The sequence below is a fragment of the Penicillium longicatenatum genome (genome assembly GCF_028827895.1).
Source record: "Penicillium longicatenatum strain IBT 33135 chromosome Unknown contig_4_segment0_segment0, whole genome shotgun sequence".
Taxonomy (NCBI): domain Eukaryota; kingdom Fungi; phylum Ascomycota; class Eurotiomycetes; order Eurotiales; family Aspergillaceae; genus Penicillium; species Penicillium longicatenatum.
In genome coordinates this window covers 2,459,734-2,481,690 of record NW_026643122.1, presented here as the reverse complement: position 1 = coordinate 2,481,690, position 21,957 = coordinate 2,459,734, and the positions used below count along the sequence as shown (strand labels likewise).

The 21,957-nt window shown below is 53.6% G+C and overlaps 4 protein-coding genes across 4 annotated transcripts; 1 reads left to right on the top strand and 3 right to left on the bottom strand.

Moving 5' to 3' along the window:
* Window positions 1–94: 94 nt before the first annotated feature.
* On the bottom strand, window positions 95–5,789 carry N7484_007738 (trifunctional fatty acid synthase subunit FAS2; the record flags this gene model as incomplete). Its single annotated transcript, XM_057118125.1, has 3 exons — window positions 95–205; window positions 264–5,203; window positions 5,273–5,789. 3 exons carry the CDS (start codon window positions 5,787–5,789, stop codon window positions 95–97), a joined length of 5,568 nt encoding a protein of 1,855 aa, XP_056971160.1.
* A 1,442-nt stretch (window positions 5,790–7,231) lies between these two features.
* On the top strand, window positions 7,232–13,701 carry N7484_007737 (tetrafunctional fatty acid synthase subunit FAS1; the record flags this gene model as incomplete). The annotated part of the gene is made up of 2 exons (XM_057118124.1): window positions 7,232–13,021; window positions 13,090–13,701. The coding sequence occupies 2 exons, from the start codon at window positions 7,232–7,234 to the stop codon at window positions 13,558–13,560; spliced, it is 6,261 nt and encodes a 2,086-aa protein (XP_056971159.1). The 3' UTR covers window positions 13,561–13,701.
* A 256-nt stretch (window positions 13,702–13,957) lies between these two features.
* Window positions 13,958–16,260, bottom strand: N7484_007736 (transcription factor IIF subunit TFG1; the record flags this gene model as incomplete). Its single annotated transcript, XM_057118123.1, has 4 exons — window positions 13,958–14,196; window positions 14,351–14,495; window positions 14,551–14,844; window positions 14,908–16,260. 4 exons carry the CDS (start codon window positions 16,258–16,260, stop codon window positions 13,958–13,960), a joined length of 2,031 nt encoding a protein of 676 aa, XP_056971158.1.
* Window positions 16,261–16,793: 533 nt separating this feature from the next.
* Window positions 16,794–21,795, bottom strand: N7484_007735 (Oligopeptide transporter OPT superfamily; the record flags this gene model as incomplete). The annotated part of the gene is made up of 14 exons (XM_057118122.1): window positions 16,794–17,688; window positions 17,762–18,269; window positions 18,326–18,479; window positions 18,562–18,921; window positions 18,981–19,336; window positions 19,392–19,450; window positions 19,511–19,685; window positions 19,736–19,874; window positions 19,912–20,322; window positions 20,487–21,281; window positions 21,340–21,453; window positions 21,525–21,628; window positions 21,684–21,729; window positions 21,775–21,795. 14 exons carry the CDS (start codon window positions 21,793–21,795, stop codon window positions 16,794–16,796), a joined length of 4,137 nt encoding a protein of 1,378 aa, XP_056971157.1.
* Window positions 21,796–21,957: the final 162 nt, after the last annotated feature.

Below are 21,957 nucleotides of genomic sequence, written 5' to 3'. Positions count from 1 at the left end.
TCACGTCTCGAAAGGGGGAGAAAAGGGGAAGATCAGCTGTTCTCAGCATTTATGTGAACAGAAAAAAATGGCAAAGGAGACGACAATCTCGAAATTAAAGCTGCGAAACAGCCACAGCCACAGCCTGAGAATCGCTGTGGCTGATGCTGACGGTGATCGACTTGACACCGGCTTGCTTGGCGGCGGCGGCGGCGGCACCGTGGAGCTAAACCAGCGAGTTAGCGTTGCTGATCACTAGTTGATATATTAGGCCTAGTACTTACGTTAACCACAGGAGCACCGTTAGCGTCGTTTGTAATCTCAATCTCCTTCAAGGCGGCACCAGCACCCTTGCTGCTCACACCGAGGGACTTGAAGACAGCCTCCTTGGCACTCCAGCGGCCTGCGAACGAGGACTGGGGCGAGGCGGCCTTGCGGCAGTACTCCTGCTCGCTGGCAGTGAAGTTGCGCTCAACGAAGGTCTCGTTGGTGATATTGATCGCATCGATGCTCTCAACATCAACACCAATCTTGGAGTTCGCAGTGGCGTTGGCCTTAGCCAAAGACTCGACCATCTGGCGGGTTCTCTCCTCGCTGGAGGCCTCAGGCTTGGGGGGAGTGGTGGAGTACTTCAGCTCAGAAGTCTTCTTGTCAAGGGTCACACGGTAGTCGGGGTTCAAGAAGACCTTGCTCTGCTGCTCATCCTCGTAAGGAGCCTTGCTCTTGGCAACGAAGATGGTGTTGTTGATCAAACCATTGTGGAAGTAGCGGTAAGCCTTCTTCTGGCGAGACTCAACCTTGGTCTTGTAGGTCTCGTACTGAGCCTGGTCGAGGGTGGCGTACAGGTACTTGGGGTGAAGACCAATAACCTGAGCACCCTTCTGACCGAAACCGAAGGAGGTGACCGAGAAGGCCTTGATACCATCGGTCTGGATGCTACGGCTGGGGTAAACAATGTAGTCGAACTTCTCCATCACCTTGTCAACGTTATCAGCGTTGCGGTTACCGGGGACAAGACCCGACTCCAGAACTTGGAGACAGCCGTTGAACATCCAAGCACCAGCAGCACCCTTGGGGTGACCGGTGAGGTACTTCTGGAAGATACCCATGACGGCGTTACCCTTCTTGCGGCCAAGGTGCTTGAGCTGCTGGCAAATGACGTCGGACTCATTCTTGTCGTTGGCAACGGTCGAGGTACCGTGGAAGGAAGCAACACCAATGTCGTCAACTGTCAGGCCCCAAGTAGCCAAGGCACCACGCAAGGGAGCGATGCGAGAATCCTGCTTCCAGAAATTGTTGCCCAGAGAGAATTGCGCATCCTTCTCCTGACGAATAGCCTCGCGTTCAATGTGCTGAGCGCGCTCCTGCATGTACTCAGAGGCGTTGAAGGACTCATCGCTCTGGGCCTGCATGGCCTCAACTTCCTCCTGGAGGTAGAGGAGCTCGGACTCGTGCCACTCTTTGATCTGCTTCTTGCGCAGCTCCATCTGGCGACGACGGTACTTGATATCCAACAGAGGCGAGGGGAACTTGCCAGGGTTCTCACGAGCAGTGGTAAGGACACCCTGACCGGGGGCGGGTACGGAACGGCCAATCTTGTCAGTGGCGGTGGTAGTCAAAGCGATGATACCGTGGATGGGCACACCCATGTCGAGAGCAAGCTGAGCGCTCATGATGAGCTGCATACCGCAGCCCTGCGACTCCATGAAACCGGCACGGGTGGTGGTGGTGGGACGAGACATCTCTTGCGGGGTACGACCGTGGGCGAACTCATCTTCGGCGTTGCTGGTAGCCTTCATGTTGGCGAACTCGTACGATCCCTCCTCCTGGAAGTCATCGAAACCACCGACGAAGCAGACACGGGCCTTACCCTCCACAATGGTCTCGTAACCAATGTCGACGGACTCAACGGCAGTGGCACAGGCACCGACAGGGGTCTTGATCGGACCAGTGGAGGACAGGAGCAACATGTTGACCCAAGCACTCATGGTGTTGATGAATGACTCCTGCAGGATATCCTTCTGCAGGGGCTTGTCGAGGTAGCGGTCCTTGTACATTCCGCGCAGAGCGTGGGTACCACCGATACCCGATCCAATGCAGTTACCGACCTCAGAGAGGTGAACATACTTGTAGAACTCGTAGGGGTCGGTGATACCAGCCGAGAGCATAGACTCGGCAGTACAGACCAGGACGAACAGGGTCACAGGATCCACCTGCTCGATGATATCCTCGGGAATACCGTAGCGGCGGGCATCCCAGCCAGTCGGGACTTGACCAGCGACCAGACGGTCGAACTGGAGAGCCTTGGGGATGAGCAGGTTGGCACCCTTGCGGAGGCGGACGGTGAACTCGCCAGACTCAGGGATCTCGAAGATCTCAACCTTGTCTCCGTGCTCGCGCTTGAATTCCTCGGCAGTCTCCTTGGAGGCCTCGAAGGGCTCCAGATCCTCTTGGATGACAATCTCCTGAAGCAACTGCTTCTTCTTGGGGTCGTATCCTTTGAAAAGCTCGGGCTCGATGAGACGAATACCAGTGTGCTCCAGAATGAACTTTTCGTACTTGGGCTTGACATCCTTGTCATCAACAGGATCGCCGGTCTTGGCGTCGACCCAGCCAGAGTAGGCCTTGCCCTTGAGGGGACCATTGTGGTGCTTGATCAGACCCATGATCCAGGCCATCTCGACGCAGCCCTCCAGAGAGAACTTGCCGTGAGCCTCCATCTGCCAGCGAGTCCGGGAGTTACCCCAGGGACCGACCTCGGCGAAACCAGTAACAACGACAACCTTGTCCAAGTTGACCATACCCTTGAGAGACTCATTGATTGGCTTGACCTCAGACTCCCAGTCGGGGAGCTTGGGAAACTCGAACTTGATGTTGGCACGAGGCTCAGCAACAACCTTCTTGTACAAAACACCACTGTCCTCTCCATTAATGACCGTGTTCTCAATGGCCGTCTCCTTGATAACAGCCTGGCGAATATCACTGCTCTCCATGATATCGGTGCGAAGCTTGGTCATCAAGCCCTTAAGGTCAGGAATGAACTGCAGACCTCCGTTGAGATCGGCGAAGACAGGGTCGGACTGGCAGAGGTTGACAATAGCAGGAGACATCAGACCCAATAGGTTGAAAGCCATCTCCTGCTGGGAGAAAGTGCGGACACCGAGCTTCTCGACGCCCTCAGCAACCATGTTGTTACCACTCATCAATCCAGTACCACGAGTCCAGCCGATGACCGCACCACAGATGGTGAGGTAGTTGCTCCAGTTCTCCGAGTACCAACGGTTGAACAGGGTCTCCAGAGCAAGCTTGGACTCGGAGTAAAGACCGTCGTTACCAAAGGTACCGTGGTTGGGGGAAAGAGGCAAGATGACTTGAGCCGGGCGGGTCTCGAAGCCATGGGCGTGCTTCTGAGTCTTGATGGAACCAAGGAGACGCAGTAGGTTGGTCAGCATGATGCGGTGAGCTAGCTCAGACTTAGAGTCGATAGAGTCGATCTCTCGGCCATTCTCGGGAATAGCAGCGAATGGTACCACAAAGTCCAGGTCCCAGCCCAGACCCTTCTTTGTGTCATAAATGTAGTCGACAAGGGCCTGAACATCTTGCTGGCTACCCTGGTTGAAGGGCACAACGACCAACTGGGATCCACGAGCACCATAGCGGGCATACATGCCCTGGTAGTACTCAGTCACCTGGCGAGAAAAGCGACTAGTGGTTACAACGACCTTAGCACCACCACTGATGAGGCCCTGCAGAACCTCTGCACCGATGGAACCAGCACCAGCACCGGTCATGAGGACATTCTTGCCCTGGAAGGAGAGACCGTCACGGGCAGCGGACTCCAGCACATTCAGGTAAGTCCCGGTAAGCTTCTTGTTGTAGTCCCAGCCATTATCGCTCTTCTTCTTCAGGTGGAGGAAAGGAATGGTCTCCACCTTACCGGGGCGAGTCACAGTACGCTTGACGCTGTTATAGCCCTTCTTGGATTGCCCGTTCTCCTGGAGCATGATCTGATTCTCGTTCATGCTGAGAGCGTGCAGAACGTCCTTGTAAAGGGCATCGAATTGAAGCTGCGACGCCTTGGAGAGACGATGCTGCTTTCGAATGAGCTTGTAGACGTTCTTCAAGTCATTCTGCACCTTGGTGCGGTTGCTGTACTCAGAAATTGGGCCAGCCTCGGCCATCTGCTTAACGTAGTGCTCCAGCTTACGGGCACTGGCACGGTCAACCTCCTTGTAATTGATGTTACCACGAGCATCAATGGTGGTTTGAGGACCAGTGGGAACGGCCACATCCTTGTAGACAGGAGCAACATCAAGAACCTCCCGGCAGTTCTCAATGAGCTGTTGACCCAGCTCCTTGGCAAGCTGGTATGTTTCACCGCGCTCAGTCGGGCAGTTATCGATGTGGTATTGCATGAAGTCGAGGAGAAGGGGGTTGGAGCGGTTCATGATGCGAATGCATCGACTAACAATCTCACGGTCCACAACCTGCAGGCGACCAAAGATAATGTCGTAGTACATGCTAAGCGCATCCTGACGGGCCCAGTTCCAGGAAGAGTCGTAAACACGGGCTTTGAGAGGATCGAAAGAGGGCTCGATGCCGGAGGCGTAGAAGTCACCGTGCTCGGCCTGCCACAGGTCAATCTGAGCCTGGAGCGCCTTCTGGGTTTCCTGGGAGGTAACGAAAGCCTTGTCACCGGCACGCAGATCCATCTTGAGGTAGCGGGCGATGACCTCCAACTGCTGCTTGAACAGAGCCCGCTGGTCTTTAGTGAGCGCATCAATGGCGGCCGGGTCCATCATCATGCCACCACCACCACCACCGCTATCTCCACCGGCGGCCGGGGTCGAGAGATTTATACCGGCACTGGCGGCGTATTTGTTGGTCACATCGTCAAGGAAGGCCTTGGCGTCGGCGTCGGAGCCAAGACGGGCTGCCGGTTCCATGGTGATCGCCAGCAAGAGCACACCGTCCTGACGGCCCGAGCCCAAGCCCCACCGGGTCTCCAGATACTTGCGAACTGCTGTGATGTTGAAGCCACCGGGCATCTTAGACGAGACTGTACGGGCAATTAGGGATGATGACTGCTTGCCCAGCTGGCCATTGAAGGTGGCCTGCATAGAGGCACCCAACTCATCCAGTGGGGTGTCTTCTGGCTTCTCTGGCGTGGAGCCAAACTCTTTTCCAAGATCTCCCAGAATTTCATTTTGTAATGTGGATTTACCTATCCAGGGGCAAAAAAAAAAAGGTTAGCCCCCATCATGGCCCTTTTCCAACATCTGATTGAACTTACCTCCAACGAGATCTTTAATTGCTTTCGTCAATGGCACATCGGCCAGGCTCTTCTTTAGCTTCTGGGCCACCAGTGACCGCAGCACATCTACGGCGGTAACTGGCGCATCTTCCACGGCGGCGGCGGGACCAGCACTTGGAGGTGGGGGTGCGGCAGCTGCAGGTGCAGGTGCTGAAGATGCAGCTGCGGGAGCTGCAGCAGGGGCAGCCTCAGCAGCCTGTTCCTCCTCATCGATGGGGTCGACATCATAGTAGATCTCCTTGGCATCCTTGTTGTAACAGAGGATCTGACGTTGAACGGAGGTAGCGGCATCGTAGGCCTCGTATTTGGAGGCAAGGGTCCGGCGGGCCATGCCACCGAGGGTATCTGCGGGACCAATCTCGACAATGCGCTCAGTGCGTTGTTCGGCGAGGATGACATCTTGAGTTTCAATCCATCGGACGGGCGAGGCGAACTGGTAGGCGAGCAACTCCACCAGCAAGGTGTGTGCCAGCTCCTGTTCAATCTCCGGACGCATGGTGTGTGGGTGTATGTGTAAATAGGGTCTTGTTTTATCGAGGATTCCGGGGTATCGAGGATTCAATTAAGGTAATGTTAAGAGAGCAGGACACACGTCCTGGAGGGCGTGCGACGGAAACAAGTCGCCCGAATGCCCACACAAAGGCGTTGAAATAAAAGAAAAAAAGGTAGGGGGAGGGAGGAGAAAAATAGGAATTATACAAAACACGAAAAGGGAATTAAAGAAGAAGGAGGAATTGACCAAGTTCTGGAGGAGAGAACTAGGATTCGGGAATGCTCACGCCCAAAGAAAAAAAAGAGTGGGAAAGTATCGATAGTGAAGACGATAGCGGGCGGTGTAATACCGGATACCAGCCCTTTGGTTTGGTAATTTATGTAATTTATGTAATTTTGCATTTTTTGATTCTGCGCTTTTTGAGCCTTTGCCGTGCAAATATACGTAGAGACCCAGGACTCTTACAGTATATTTGATACGACGTATTGAGAGGCTAAAATACATGTAGATATATCTTTGGTGTGCTGAATGGGATTAGAGTCACCTTGATCAACCCCATCTGGAGTTCAACCGGATAGAAGGGATGGGCAGTTGAGTTGTACTGTGCTCTTGTTGGGGCTCACTGGCACCGTCGAGCCGGATCGGTACCTGACAGACTTAGATAAGCGGGTGTGACCAATCAAGCTTCATAAAATGGAGTCGAAGCTCCCAACAACCCAATACTGAAGTGGAAGTGCCCCAATACTAGCTGCAGTTGAGCCAGTGAAGGAGATCAATGCAATGACCAAGGCTCCACTGGAGCCACTAGAGCCACTTGAACCACTGGAAGGTACTCCTATTGGAATTGTCCTGGCCTATGGATTCCTCTAGAATTACCAAAAATACCATGAAATACACATCCGGCCGAAAAGAGAACAGGAGCAGGATGAATAATCTCGAGTGTTGAACGACGATTGGGGCCACTCACCGCCCTAAACTGTTTCGGGTCGAATGCAATTCAACAGCAAAAAAAAAAATTTGGGGTTTTTGGTTCTACGGAGCTTACAGAACTTGAAGACCGAAAGTTCCCAGACCAAAGCCAATATCACGAGGCTTCTAACGTGCTTCTCTTTCCCCTCAATTCTTTCCCTTACTCCAGCCCTTCCTCCTCCATCTCTTCCCTCCCCCACCTTTCCTTTTCTTTTTTTTTGATATCATTTGGGAATTTGCGTTTAATAATTTAATCTTCTCTGTCCATTTCTTTGGATCTTCCCAACCTTGCGGATCTGTAAGTACTCCCGGGGTTTTTGGTTTTTTTTTTTTTTTTCTGGCTCCGTATTGCAGAGAATCCAAGCTCATCCGATCTCGTGATAGAATCTATCAATTGTCAGTGAGTCCCGGTTGGGTCTCTGGGAATTGATCAACAACCCCCCAAAAAGAGGAAAGAAGAAAGAGAATCCCCCATCATGTACGGCACATCAACCGGTCCCCAGACCGGCATCAACACCCCTCGATCTTCTCAATCGCTGCGCCCTCTTATCCTCTCACATGGCTCCCTCGAATTCTCTCTTCTCGTTCCCACCTCGCTCCATTTCCATGCCTCGCAGTTGAAAGACAGCTTCACAGCCTCCTTACCCGAGCCCACAGATGAATTGGCCTTGGATGATGAGCCCTCCTCTGTGGCCGAGCTCGTGGCTCGCTACATTGGCCATGTGTCCCACGAGGTGGAAGAAGGAGAGGATGATGCCCAGGGCAGTTACCTGGAAGTCTTGAAGCTTATTCTGAACGAGTTTGAGCGGGCATTCATGCGGGGCAATGATGTTCACGCAGTGGCTGCCGCGCTTCCTGGCATTGTCGCCAAGAAGAACCAGGTCGTGGAGGCCTACTACGCCGGACGAGCTGCCGCAGGCCGGCCCACCAAGCCCTATGACTCGGCCCTGTTCCGGGCTGCCTCCGAAGATGCCGCAGGTATCTACACGGTCTTTGGTGGCCAGGGCAACATTGAAGAGTACTTTGACGAGCTACGCGCCATCTACACCACCTACCCCTCCTTCGTGGAGGAGTTGATCACCTCTTCGGCCGAGCTTTTGCAAACCCTCTCACGGGAACCGGAGGCCAGCAAGCTTTACCCTAAAGGTCTGGATGTCATCCAATGGCTCCAGGATCGGGATTCTCAGCCGGATATTGATTACCTGGTCTCGGCTCCCGTCAGTCTGCCCTTGATTGGGTTGGTTCAGCTCGCTCACTACACGGTGACCTGCAAGGTCCTGGGCCGTCAGCCAGGTGACCTCCTCGAGCGCATTCGAGGAACCACTGGTCACTCACAGGGTGTGGTGACCGCTGCGGCCATTGCCACAGCTACTAGCTGGGAGTCCTTTGCCCAGGCGGCAAAGAATGCCTTGACCATGCTGTTCTGGATTGGTCTGCGGAGCCAGCAGGCCTACCCCCGCACCTCCCTGGCTCCCTCGGTGCTCCAGGACTCGATTGAGAATGGAGAGGGATCCCCCACCCCCATGCTGTCCATTCGCGATCTCTCCCGGGCAGCGGTCCAGGAGCACATTGATGCCACCAACCAGCACTTGCCGGAAGATCGTCACATTGCCATATCTTTGGTCAACAGTGCCCGCAACTTCGTTGTGACCGGCCCCCCGATCTCTCTCTATGGTTTGAACCTGCGTCTGCGCAAGGTCAAGGCTCCTACCGGCCTAGACCAGAACCGTGTTCCGTTCACACAGCGGAAGGTTCGCTTCGTCAACCGCTTCCTCCCCATCACAGCCCCCTTCCACAGCCAGTATCTCACCTCCGCTTATGATCGGATTCTGGAGGATTTGGAGGATGTCGATATCCCTGCCAGCTCCCTGGTCATCCCCGTCTTCAACACAAGGACCGGCGAGGATCTGCGTGAGCTGGGCGACAAGAGTGCCGTGCCCTCTCTGGTCCGCATGATTACTCACGATGCCGTCAACTGGGAGCAGGCCACCGTTTTCCCCGGTGCCACCCACATTGTGGACTTTGGCCCCGGTGGCATTTCGGGCCTGGGTGTCCTGACTAACCGCAACAAGGACGGTACCGGTGTTCGTGTCATCCTTGCTGGTGAGATGGACGGTACCAACGCTGAGGTTGGCTACAAGCCGGAGCTTTTTGATCGTGATGAGCACTCGGTGAAGTTTGCCGTTGACTGGGTCAAGGAACACGGTCCCCGTCTCGTACAGACCTCCACCGGTCAGACCTATGTCGACACCAAGATGAGTCGCCTGCTGGGTATCCCTCCTGTCATGGTGGCCGGTATGACCCCCACCACTGTCCCATGGGACTTTGTGGCCGCCACGATGAATGCTGGCTACCACATTGAGCTGGCTGGCGGCGGTTACTACAACGCCAAGACCATGACCGAGGCCATCACTAAGATTGAAAAAGTTATTCCTCCTGGTCGTGGTATCACAATCAACCTGATCTACGTCAACCCCCGGGCCATGGCCTGGCAGATCCCTCTGATCGGCCGTCTGCGTGCCGAGGGCGTGCCTGTCGAGGGTCTTGCCATTGGTGCAGGTGTGCCTTCTATCGAGGTCGCCAATGAATACATTGAGACTCTTGGTATCAAGCACATCGCCTTCAAGCCTGGCTCCGTCGACGCCATTCAGCAAGTCATCAACATTGCTAAGGCCAACCCCAAGTTCCCTATTATGATGCAGTGGACTGGTGGCCGTGGTGGTGGTCACCACTCATTCGAGGACTTCCACCAGCCGATCCTCCAGATGTACAGCCGGATCCGCAAGCAAGACAACATCGTCATTGTTGCTGGTAGTGGTTTCGGTGGCGCCGAGGACACCTACCCCTATCTCTCTGGTACCTGGTCTGCCAAGTTTGGCTACCCTCCCATGCCCTTTGACGGATGTCTCTTCGGTAGTCGCATGATGATCTCCAAGGAAGCCCACACCTCCAGGAACGCAAAGAAGGCCATTGCCGATGCTCCTGGTGTGGACGACGCAGAGTGGGAGAAGACCTACAAGCAGGCCACTGGCGGTGTGATCACCGTCTTGTCTGAGATGGGTGAGCCTATCCACAAGCTGGCCACTCGGGGTGTCCTGTTCTGGCAGGAGATGGACCAGAAGATTTTCAAGCTCGACAAGGCCAAGCGTGTCCCTGAGCTCAAGAAGCAGCGCAACTACATCATCAAGAAACTCAACGATGATTTCCACAAGGTGTGGTTTGGTCGCAACGCTGCCGGGGAGACAGTGGATCTTGAGGACATGACCTACGCTGAGGTGGCTCACCGCATGGTGGATCTCATGTACGTCAAGCATGAGTCCCGATGGATTGATGATTCCCTCAAGCGTCTCACTGGTGACTTCCTCCGTCGTGTTGAGGAGCGATTCACCACCGCCAATGGCCAGGCCTCGCTGCTTCAAAACTACTCCGAGTTGAACACTCCCTACCCCGCAGTGGACAACATCCTGGCTGCGTACCCTGAGGCTGCCTCCCAACTGATCAACGCGCAAGATGTCCAGCATTTCCTGCTGCTGTGCCAGCGTCGCGGACAGAAGCCCGTTCCCTTCGTCCCCTCGCTCGATGAAAATTTCGAGTATTTCTTCAAGAAGGATTCGCTGTGGCAAAGTGAGGATCTGGAGGCTGTTGTTGATCAGGACGTTGGCCGTACCTGTATCCTTCAGGGCCCTATGGCTGCTCGTTTCTCTAACATCATTGATGAGCCCGTTCAGGACATTCTTGATGGTGTTCACAATGGTCACATCGCCGGTCTGCTTCGCGATGTCTACGGCGGTGACAAGAGCAAGATTCCTGTGATCGAATACTTTGGTGGCAATCTGGCCACTGCGGAGGATGAGGCCGAAGTCGAGGGTCTCACCATATCTGACGAGGCCAGCAAGACCAGCTTCCGTCTTTCATCTTCCTCTGCCGATCTGCCTGAGCTGGACCGCTGGCTACGTCTTTTGGCTGGTGATTCCTACTCCTGGCGTCATGCCTTGTTCATGGCCGATGTTTTCGTTCAGGGTCACCGTTTCCAGACCAACCCCTTGAAGCGAATTGTCGCTCCCACCCCTGGTCTCTTTGTGGAAATCACTAACCCCAAGGAGCCCGCCAAATCCGTCATTAGTGTGCGCGAGCCTTATCAGTCCGGCAAGCTCGTCAAGACTGTCGAGGCCAAGATGAATGAGAACGGTCAGATTAGCCTGACTCTGTTTGAAGGCCGCACTGCCGAAGGTGGTGTTGTCCCTCTGACCTTCCTCTTCACCTACCACCCCGAGACCGGATACGCCCCCCTGCGTGAGGTCATGGGCGATCGCAATGATCGCATCAAAGAGTTCTACTACCGCATCTGGTTTGGTAACAAGGATGTTCCTTTCGATACCCCGACGACCGCCACCTTCAGCGGTGGTCGTACCACCATCACTTCTCAGGCTGTCGCCGACTTCGTCCATGCTGTCGGCAACACTGGTGAGGCCTTTGTTGACCGTCCTGGTAAGGAGGTCTACGCGCCTATGGACTTCGCCATCGTGGCTGGCTGGAAGGCTATCACCAAGCCCATCTTCCCCCGCACCATCGATGGAGACTTGTTGAAGCTCGTCCATTTGTCTAACGGCTTCAAGATGGTTCCAGGTGCTGAGCCCTTGAAGGTCGGTGATGTCCTCGATACCACTGCCCAGATCAACGCTGTGATCAACCAGGATTCCGGCAAGATGGTTGAGGTTTGTGGTACTATCAAGCGTGACGGCAAGGCTATCATGCACGTCACCAGTCAGTTCCTGTACCGCGGTGCGTACGTGGACTACGAGAACACCTTCCAGCGCAAGGACGAAGTGCCCATGCAGGTTCACCTGGCTACCAGCCGCGATGTCGCCATTCTGCGCTCCAAGGAGTGGTTCCGCATGGATGAGAGTGAAATCGAGCTCCTGGGCCAGACTCTCACTTTCCGTCTGCAGAGTTTGATTCGCTTTAAGAACCAGACTGTTTTCAGCAACGTCCAGACCATTGGTCAGGTCTTGTTGGAGCTGCCCACCAAGGAGGTTATCCAGGTGGCGTCTGTGGACTACGAGGCCGGCACTTCTCACGGTAACCCGGTGATTGACTACCTCCAGCGCAACGGAACTTCCATTGAGCAGCCGGTCTACTTTGAAAACCCCATCCCGCTCAGCGGCAAGACTCCGTTGGAGCTCCGCGCTCCGGCCTCCAACGAGACCTACGCTCGTGTCTCCGGTGACTACAACCCCATTCACGTGTCCCGTGTCTTCTCCAGCTACGCCAACCTGCCTGGTACCATCACCCACGGCATGTACAGCAGTGCTGCCGTGCGCAGCTTGGTGGAAACCTGGGCGGCTGAGAACAACATTGGCCGTGTTCGTGGCTTCCACGTATCCTTGGTCGGCATGGTCCTGCCCAACGATATGATCACCGTTAAGCTCCAGCACGTTGGTATGATTGCTGGTCGCAAGATCATCAAGGTTGAGGTCAGTAACAAGGAGACCGAGGACAAGGTTCTGCTGGGTGAGGCTGAAGTCGAGCAACCCGTGACCTCCTATGTCTTCACCGGTCAGGGCTCTCAGGAGCAGGGTATGGGTATGGAGCTTTATGCCAGCAGCCCTGTGGCCAAGGAGGTTTGGGATCGTGCTGATCGCCACTTCATCGAGAACTACGGCCTGTCCATCATTGACATCGTCAAGAACAATCCCAAGGAGCTGACCGTCTACTTTGGTGGTCCTCGGGGTAAGGCCATCCGCCAGAACTACATGGCGATGACCTTCGAGTCCGTGAACGCCGATGGTTCAATCAAGTCAGAGAAGATCTTCAAGGGCATTGACGAGACCACTGATTCATACACTTACCGGTCCCCTACCGGTCTGCTGTCTGCCACTCAGTTCACTCAGCCCGCACTGACCCTGATGGAGAAGGCTAGTTTCGAGGACATGCGCTCCAAGGGTCTGGTCCAGCGTGACAGCAGCTTCGCCGGTCACTCCCTCGGTGAATACTCGGCCCTGGCTGCCCTTGCCGATGTCATGCCCATTGAGAGCTTGGTGTCCGTCGTGTTCTACCGTGGCCTGACCATGCAGGTCGCTGTCGAGCGTGACGAGCAGGGTCGCTCAAACTACTCTATGTGCGCTGTCAACCCCAGCCGTATCTCCAAGACCTTCAACGAGCAGGCACTGCAGTACGTGGTGGAGAACATTTCTGAGGCGACCGGTTGGTTGCTGGAGATTGTCAACTATAATGTGGCTAACATGCAATATGTGGCCGCTGGTGATGTAAGTCTCTTCTTTTTCGTCTTTTTCAGTGATCTTGGTCATATTGGATACTAATCATCTCTCTATAGCTCCGCGCTCTTGACTGTCTCACCAACCTTCTTAACTTCCTCAAGGCCCAGAATATGGACATTCCTGCTCTGATGCAGAGCATGTCCCTTGAGGACGTCAAGGCCCACCTGGTGAGCATCATCCAGGAGTGTGTCAAGCAGACCGAGGCCAAGCCCCGGCCTATTCAGCTGGAGCGTGGCTTCGCCACCATCCCGCTCAAGGGTATCGATGTGCCCTTCCACAGTACCTTCTTGCGCTCTGGTGTCAAGCCTTTCCGATCCTTCTTGCTCAAGAAGATCAACAAGACCACCATCGATCCCAGCAAGTTGGTGGGCAAGTACATTCCCAACGTGACTGCCCGTCCCTTCGAGATTACCAAGGAGTACTTTGAGGATGTGTACCGTCTCACCAACTCTCCTCGTATTGCCTCCATCCTGGCCAACTGGGAGAAGTACGAAGAGGGCACCGAGACTGCTGCCCGTGCGGCCTAATGATGTATCTTGTGATTCCCCTTCTCGTCCTTCCTAATGTGTTTGTTGTTTTCGTGATAGAAAGACCTTGTTTTGTCTCGGTCGTGATGTGACATGTTTCGAATCTTGGCGGAGTTGTTCTTGCATGTATATGAGTCTTTTTCTTTTCCCTTTTAAGTTTGTTCTTTACAATGAGAGTTTCCCCTGTAATATGCTTCTTTATCTTCCGAAATACAGGCATTTACCCCTGCAACCTTTCAATAAATAAGACCCCCACCACTAAGTTGAACAACAAACAATAGACCATGTAATGGCGCTAAGATTCTTTCATTGATCGGTGCGAAGACTTGTATGATACATTTGATTTACTTCTGCCGTGGACGGGGATCATTTGCAAGGCTTCATCCATTTCCACGCCTTACGTCCCCTTCCAAGGACCCGGCCGAAGCAATCGGTCCTCTTTGCCGAAGACACTTACCTCTTTGACAATGGCGGTGAAACGACGGTGAATATCCGGGTTTTGGCCAATTCGAGGACGGAAGATCCTAAGTAGTTCAACGATGGTAATGCCAGTCGCCGGAATAGCGGCATGAATCTCTGCGGGCGTTGGGAAGGAGATGTTTCCCATCGGTCCAGGCGTCGACACGCGTCCTTGGCCTGTTGTGCGCCAGAAAAGTCAGCATACTATGATTGACCAAGGGAATGGACGATGACTTGCCTCGAGCTCCGTCGGGACTGCTAGCACGGCTTCCGGAGAAGCTTTGGTTGCCCGCAACGGGGCTAGCTGCCCGGGATCCCTGTGGCGTCCCACCGCGAGAACCCCCAGAAGGCGGATTCAGCTTCAACTTCTTAGATTTGCCACTCTCACTCATCTCGGCACCAGATCCCACAGCATCAATGTCGCTGCCAGACCCGGACGCTCCCAGTGGGACATTGCGAACTCGTTTCTTGCCAGCCTGAATAGTATTAAGTTAGTCACGGTCCATTCATTCCATCTTCAATGATACTTACTTGCACGCCAGATGGCGAAATTGGCCTTGAAGTGGGCTGCGGAGTCTGGTGAGCGGAGTGCTTATTCTTAACCTTCTTTCGAGAGGAATCAGTGCCACTGGCATCTGAGCCACCGGGCGAGCCCAGTCGCTTGCGAGATGCGGTAGATTTCTTAAGAGGGTCGGTATGCTTCGGACGGCCGGACGGCGTAGTGGCACCTTTCGTCGAGGACGAAGCCGATTCTTTCTGGTTCTTTTCCTCTTCGGCTTTCCGTTCCTCCTCCTTCAACCGTTCAGTTTCACTGTCGTCGGAACTCTAGGAAGAAACAGTGAGTCTCACAAGCTCTTGGCAGATACGGAAATAGAAACATGACCTTACCTCCTCTTCGCTGTACGGGTTAGCGTCTGAACCACTGCTGTAATCAAAGTTCCTTTCTCTTTTCTTCAGAGCTTTGCGCATCTTCTTGCCAAGTTTGTGGCGGGCCTCGCGTTCACGCTTTTCCCGCTGTTCTTCTTCCTCGTAGTCCTTTTCTTCCTTGAGGTCGAAGACGTTCGCCTTGAGTTGATCATCCTTGATTCTTTTCTCAGCAGCCTTGGTATCTTCGTCTTGCTCATTGAAGAGGTCGTCGTGTTCCTCGTCGTCTGCGAATCGGTCTTCTTCGAAATCCATCTCACTGGCTTCTAAACCTTCTCGTCCAGCCAAAGCGCCTTGCTTCCCGGCGTAAACTTTGCGTGATTTAGCATATTGTTCCAGCTCCTTCTGCTGTGCAACCTCTTGTTGTTTTTCCATGAACCAGCGCGGGTCTTTTACCCGCTTCGCCATAAATTTCTCTGCTTCCTCGATAGTCAGGGCCTTGAAATGACTCTTGGCGCTGAATTTGTACCACTTCTCCGCGGGGATCATGCGCATCTTGCCGTTATCGAGGATGAACACTGCGTGGGTCTCCGAAAGAGCAGCTTCGTAATTACCGACCCAGGTATTGCGGTTGTCGAAATCCTCGAGGTGCCAGGGTAGGGCTTCTTCATATTTAATCCGAGCTCTTGCGATCTCCTCGGGGGTCATATCGGATTTGAAGACTTGTTGTGTTTTCTGCTTTGGGGCATTTGGTCGCTTTGCGGTAGATCCAACCGACGGGGCGATCTGAGCGAGATTCTCGGCGCGCTCCTTCTCTCGCGCAGCTCTCCTCGCGTCGAGCGCCTCTCGCTCTGCCTCGTCCAGTTGTTGGCCATCGGGGCCCACCATTCTCTCCGCATTATGGTCATGGTTTCGGGAACGCGGGTCTCGGCGCTGCAGCCTCACTGGGCGCGTAAACTGCGACTCATCGCGTGGGTCGACAACCCGCTTGGCGGCAAAGCGAGCGATGTGGTTCTTCAGCCCCTCGCGTATGGCTCGCTTCGTCGTCACCACCGGGTAGTCGACATATTTCTCTGATAGGAGAGGGCCACTAAATCCGTTCACGGCATGCTCATCCCGCACGGGGGCTGGTCGAGGCCGTTCCAATGGCTGAGATAATGGCTGGGGGTTCGAGGACAAGGGTCGCGAGGGAAGCGTCTTGGTCGCTGTTTTGCCCACTGGAGCGGCTGCGGCTGGAGCGGCTCCCGCTGGCCTCATTGGTCTTCTCTTTGGGCGGACTAACGGGTCGGCGGCTTTGGGGCGACGGATCCTCATGGGAGGAGCTCCATGAGGGCCTGTAGGAGTGCGCCCATTTGAGGGATTAGTGGGCGTGGACATGATTCTCTCAAAGACAACCGTTGGAGATTCTCGGAGTGAGGAAGATATTCATGGGCCAAGGGAAGAGGATGGGCGAGAATCCGAAGAGTCCAGGAAGCGAGAAGCTGCGGAGTCATCCTTCAGCCTGACAGTGATGATGAAAGGTCACGCGGTAGCTTAGTCATTCTCACCACCACTTGGATAACTACGTTAGCTGATAATCAACTAACTCATCACATAGTAATGACTAGCTCATGGTCTCATTTGACAGTTCTTTGCATGGTCTTGTTCCAAGCAGTTCATTCGATTAAATCAATCTAAGGGCAGACAGTCAGCACAATTGGGATGCGCAGCTGTCTCTCAATGTTGCGAGAATGAGGTTATATATGTATACATACATACCCAAGGCATTCTGCTAAACATGTGCTCTTGTGTCCGGACAAATCCTAGCTATTATTGTTACATACACTACAGGAAGGATAGAGATTGTTCGGCGCTCTTAATATTTCGTTCATTCATTTTCTCATATACTTGGCCACAGCAGTAAGTGAAACTCAAGTTCCGAACTTCTGCCCTGGTTCCAGATGCCGGTAGGGACAGGCAATCCAGTCGCAGCCTTGCTTGTAAATCTCCGTTCCCCACCATTGGAATCCCGCGACCCAACCGGGATAGATGAGAGCAAAGAACACGATCACCACGGCGAAAGCTAGTCCTGAGTCCAAGGCGGCCGATAGGGTCATGGCATATTTCTCCCACCAAGCCGTCTTGCGGCGACGGATCACATAATTAAAAACGAAGCATACCAATGCCCAGGTGGAGAAGTTCAGCCCTGTAGCCGGGGGGATCCAGCTGAGGCTGCCAAACAGTATGGGGAAGTTAACCTTACGCCAAAAGCTTTTATTGCTTCGTCGACCAAGGGCCCAAGCGCCCAACGGGGCCACGGCGCCAATCAAGAATGCCCACACCAAGGGCCGGTACAGACCATCTGGGCCAAAGAATCGTTGCGGACCCACGACACCCCAGAGAATACTTCCATTGAAATGCACTCGAGCAATCGGACAGTTGAATCCATTCAGCGCCTGGGGAGTGCACAGTTTGGGGATGTGGGTGAACATCCAATTCAACACGCCAATCTGGGTTAAACTAGAGACCAACGTAGCAACCATCTGTACGCTAAACAGAATGCGAGGTGGGATTTTCATGTAATGGCCGAGCTTGAGATCGGAGGAGAACTTGATGCCTTGCGCGGAGCTGATATAGGAGTAGGTCACGAAGATCATGTTCGCAACGGGCCGTCCGGGAAAGACGATGCCACAAAGGAGCTGGCAGATTAAATAGAGACTGCTGTGTTGATTGGTCACGGCCATGATGATACCAACCGGGATGAAAAACACGCTCGTTACGCCCAGTGCCAGAAGCAGTCCATACCAAGGCAGGTGGACTGGGTAGCTGTAAAGCATAAGAATGTCAGTGGAGCCATAAAACAAGATAATAGAATCCGGAGACAACAGCAACAACTTACTGTTCCACGGTATATATGGCAGTGACAACCATGGTGACAAGCACAAGGAGATACCATGTGAGTGGGGCATCTTTGTATCGCCTCATCAGGCGACAATGGACATCCTCCATTCCTAATGGCACCTCTCGAGGGAGCTCCTGTGAGTCTCTAGGGATATCATAATTGCGGCGAGTCTGCGGGTGACCACTTTCACTCTGCAGGGGTTCATATGTGTCAAGGTCTGGAAGATCTCGTCGTTCCTCAAATGCCCGGCGAGTTTGCTGCCAAATATCCTTGCCATACCAACACACAGTATGGGTGACGAGGGATGTAAGGGCCGCAAATTGAACTCCATATGATAGTACATAGGTAATAGGAAGATAGACTGGTGAATAGTCCTCGTAGGCCTTCTGATCGAACATAAAATCCGAAGTTAGGATTCGGCTCACGTTGTATGGATGACCCTCGTTGTCGAACACAGCCGCTGAGAGGATAGGCATAAAGGACGAAAATAGCACATTTTTAAAGTCTGTCCGCAACTTGGTCAGCAGGGCACACCGTGAAGGAAACAAAGTTGCGACCTACATAGGATAGGGGCAATGATCCAGATGACGACTACCAGTCCGGTAACTATATTCGCGGCAGCCCACCAGGGCGTAAGTAAAGGTGATCCAATATATGCGATCTGAGCCCAATCAAACGTTACAGGAAACATTCCAAGACCCGAGGCCACACCAAACTATAAATGTCAGAAGCACATCTCAGGATGCAATGATGCAAAGGATGAAAAAAAGGTACGAGGGATTAGAATGAACACGTACCAGATTGGAGACCACAACGCTCTTGGGAGCAAACCAAGTGATCACACTGAAATAGCTCAGGGCAGGCATCAGTAAGCCCGGGACAAAGTACCAAAGAAAGGCTCCACCCCAGACTAGAATGAAGAATTTGTAGCGGGAGATACTCCACCCATTCGCCTTCTTGTTGGTGGACTTGTGCATCGTGGAAAACATGGCAGTGGACATGAGAGTTCCCGGCCAGATCATCGCGGATGGCCGCACTAGAAACCTTCTGGTCAATCCCGCAAAGGCATAGCCTAGGACCTGGGTCGAGATGATCAGCAGCAACTGATACATAATTGGAACTTCTTGATTATAAAATTTATGTTGCTCGACGATCACCTATAACGCTCGTCAGCCTGGGATTACGCTCGAGGGGGTCAATGATAATGGGCACTCACGTCTGTTGCAAAGGCGAATCCGAACGAGACATTGCTACTGATGTAGACACATGCATGTTCCTTCTCATTCCAACGGCCCTGGGCGAGCCATAGTCGAACTCGGGAGACCCACGAGTGATTAGAGAGATCAATCTCGCCGGCTAGGGATTCCCGATGGTCGAGGGTTCCATTCTCAAACACTTCAAGAGGATCGTCAGTTCTTTTCAAGATAACATCCCAGAACTTGCCCAGTGGGTGGACTAGAACCAGAGCAATAATCGGGGTGATGGCCACGCTCGGATAGCGAAGAGAGAAGAAAAGATTCGCAGCGGAGCCGGTAAGTGAAAAGAGCAACGAGAGAATCCACATTCGAGGGGCTATATTGATATCCATGAGTTAGATCCGACTTGACTGTTTCAAGGGCAAACCTACTGTTGATTGACAGAGTGGTGTCGTCTGTCGCTGGGACCGTTGCTCGAACTTGGGCATAGCTAAATCAACCGCAGGTGTCAGCCTTTGACCATTCGAGAGAGGAAGCCGGTCGAACTCACGGGGAATTGTCCGGAGGATCCTCGTCGGGGAATTTCGAGTCCGTGTCCTCCACATCCAGGAAGTCTTCCTCGTCACTCGTCATATACGGGGAAGAGACCGGGGTATCCTGCATCACGGAATTCCCAGGCACCGCTAGTCCCGTCGCGAATGAGAATTTTGAGTCGGCCCCCATGCCTACATCCGAGGTAGCAGAGGAGGGTCTTCGATTGCGGGTCTCTCTATACCAGCCGCTGCTTCTTCGACCCGATGAATGCGAGCGTTTTGGTTTGGATCGATGTTCTGCATCCCGCGATGGACCTGCGCCGGCCTCGAGACTCGTTTGCAGCGATCTGCTTCCACCCACGTCCCTACGGACATTTCGTTCTGGTAAATGGGCGTGGGAATCATGTGGAGTACGTACGGTGCCATACGACGTTGAGTCCAGGGCGGGCGACGACCGGACCAGAGGGGTGCGCGACATGAGGGCGCGGAGGCGCTGGGCGAGCGACGTGGAAGCGGGCGGGCTCACGTCGGGATCCAGGTCAAGGTCAAGATTAAGGTCCGAGTCGCAGTTTCCATTGTTGTCGCTCCTGTCACAATTCTCACACAATTCAGGATCAATATCTCGATCAGAATGTGGACTGGAAGTAGAATTGGACGGGCAATGGTCACAGTTCCCCTCCACTTGGTGCGATTCGGCGGGAAGCTCCTCGCCCCTCAGGTTGGGACAAGATAGCTTCCGCGTCTGGAGCGGGATATCGGCCGTCGTGATGGTGGAATTGATACTCTTTTGTTCTCTGTTCGCTGGAGTGACTCCATATGAAGATGATTCCTTTGGGATTAGGTCGTGCAGTAGCTCCAAGCGAGGAATTGTCCGGCCCCACTTGATACGCAAGAATCAACTTCCGGAGATCCACTCCATCCGAAGTGTACAAGTCTGGTATATACTTTATTGAATGTACTATGGATATCTCTTCTCTAAAACAACTCTGTCACTTTCTCATCTTCATCGGCAGGGGCTTCGATCTGTGCTTGCGCCTGGGCCAGGCCGGCCTCGGTCTGAGCTCCCTCCCCTTCCTCATCTCGCATCAACACCTGCACGAGTCGGTCACACGCTTCCCGTACTCCTTCATCCTCGACATTCAAGTGACACTCTCTGATAAACGAGTACACCTGCACCGACCGCATGAGAGCCCGGCCTTCGGGAGTGGTTGTCAGGAGCAGCAATGTCTCCAGATGGGTAATCAGAATGGTGGGATCGCTTTCACGCTGCTTGTCGGGCGGTAATAGCTGAAGGTCTGGTAGCATCGACGCCATTTCATCGTCGGGGAACTCCTCTGGTCCAGCGATAGGCAGGAGCAGATAGGGTAAAAGGTTGGCCTCGTTTTCGGCGAACAACATGGGGTGAGAGGGGATGTCAAAGGCCACATTCTTGATCGTGGAGGCGACTCCCTTGCGACGGATCTCGCTCTTGTGTTCCGTGAACACCGTCAGCTTCGTGATGGGGACGACCCCATCATACTCTTGACGTGTGGTGAAATAGGCCCGTCCCTGCTCGGTTTGGGACAGGTCGGCGAAGAAGTAGGACAGGTAATCGTAGTTGGCGTCCTTATTGAGACCCCCCTCTGCACCCTTCACGAAGCAGTCCATCAGCTGATCAATGGCATTCTCCGAAGTCGACACCCCCTCGGGCACTCTACGCTTCAATGTATGTAATCTGTGGAGGTGATCGGACTTGACGAGGTTGGCCAGAAGCATGGCCGTTTCATCGACATTTGGATCCTTGACGTTCTATCAATCCACAATGGACAGTCAGTTCACCGTCTAGGCATGGAGGAGGTTCACGGACCGTCAGTTTCAGTAAAAGGGTCTCGATGTATTCATCATCCTCTGCGAGGACCTTCAGGATCTCCTCATCGGCTGAGAGGTTGACTAGGATCGTCAAGACATTCTTGGCGATCGGCTACCGGGCAATATGTGTGATCAGTTGCTGAATCGAGCGTTTGTGGCGGGGAGTGTCGCATCGCAACGTACGGTGTAGTCTCGAGTCAATAGCTTCAGATCCCGGATCGGAAGTAATTGATGCCGTTTGAACAGGCTCGGTTGAGCGATAGAGTACCCGACGAGGTTCTCACAAGCTGTTGAACTGATGATCAGCAAGGGTGGAAGGGACATGGGAGATTGGGATCATACCAATTTGACGGATTTGCGAATTGCCATGGTGAAGGAAATCCACCAGCTAAGCCAGTCAGCAGGGTCTATAGCAGAAGCGAATCCAACCTACCTCTTCCGTGACTGTCGGCATGATGTGTGTATGAGTATGAGTTCGAAGTGTGGGGCAGTTCACAATTTTTTTGAATCAAAGTGGGGGAGAGCGAAGTTCGGCGTCATTCCATCGTCTTGACAAATCATGTACATGACATAGATCACGATAATGGAGAATCAGTATTATATGTCGGTGCCGAAT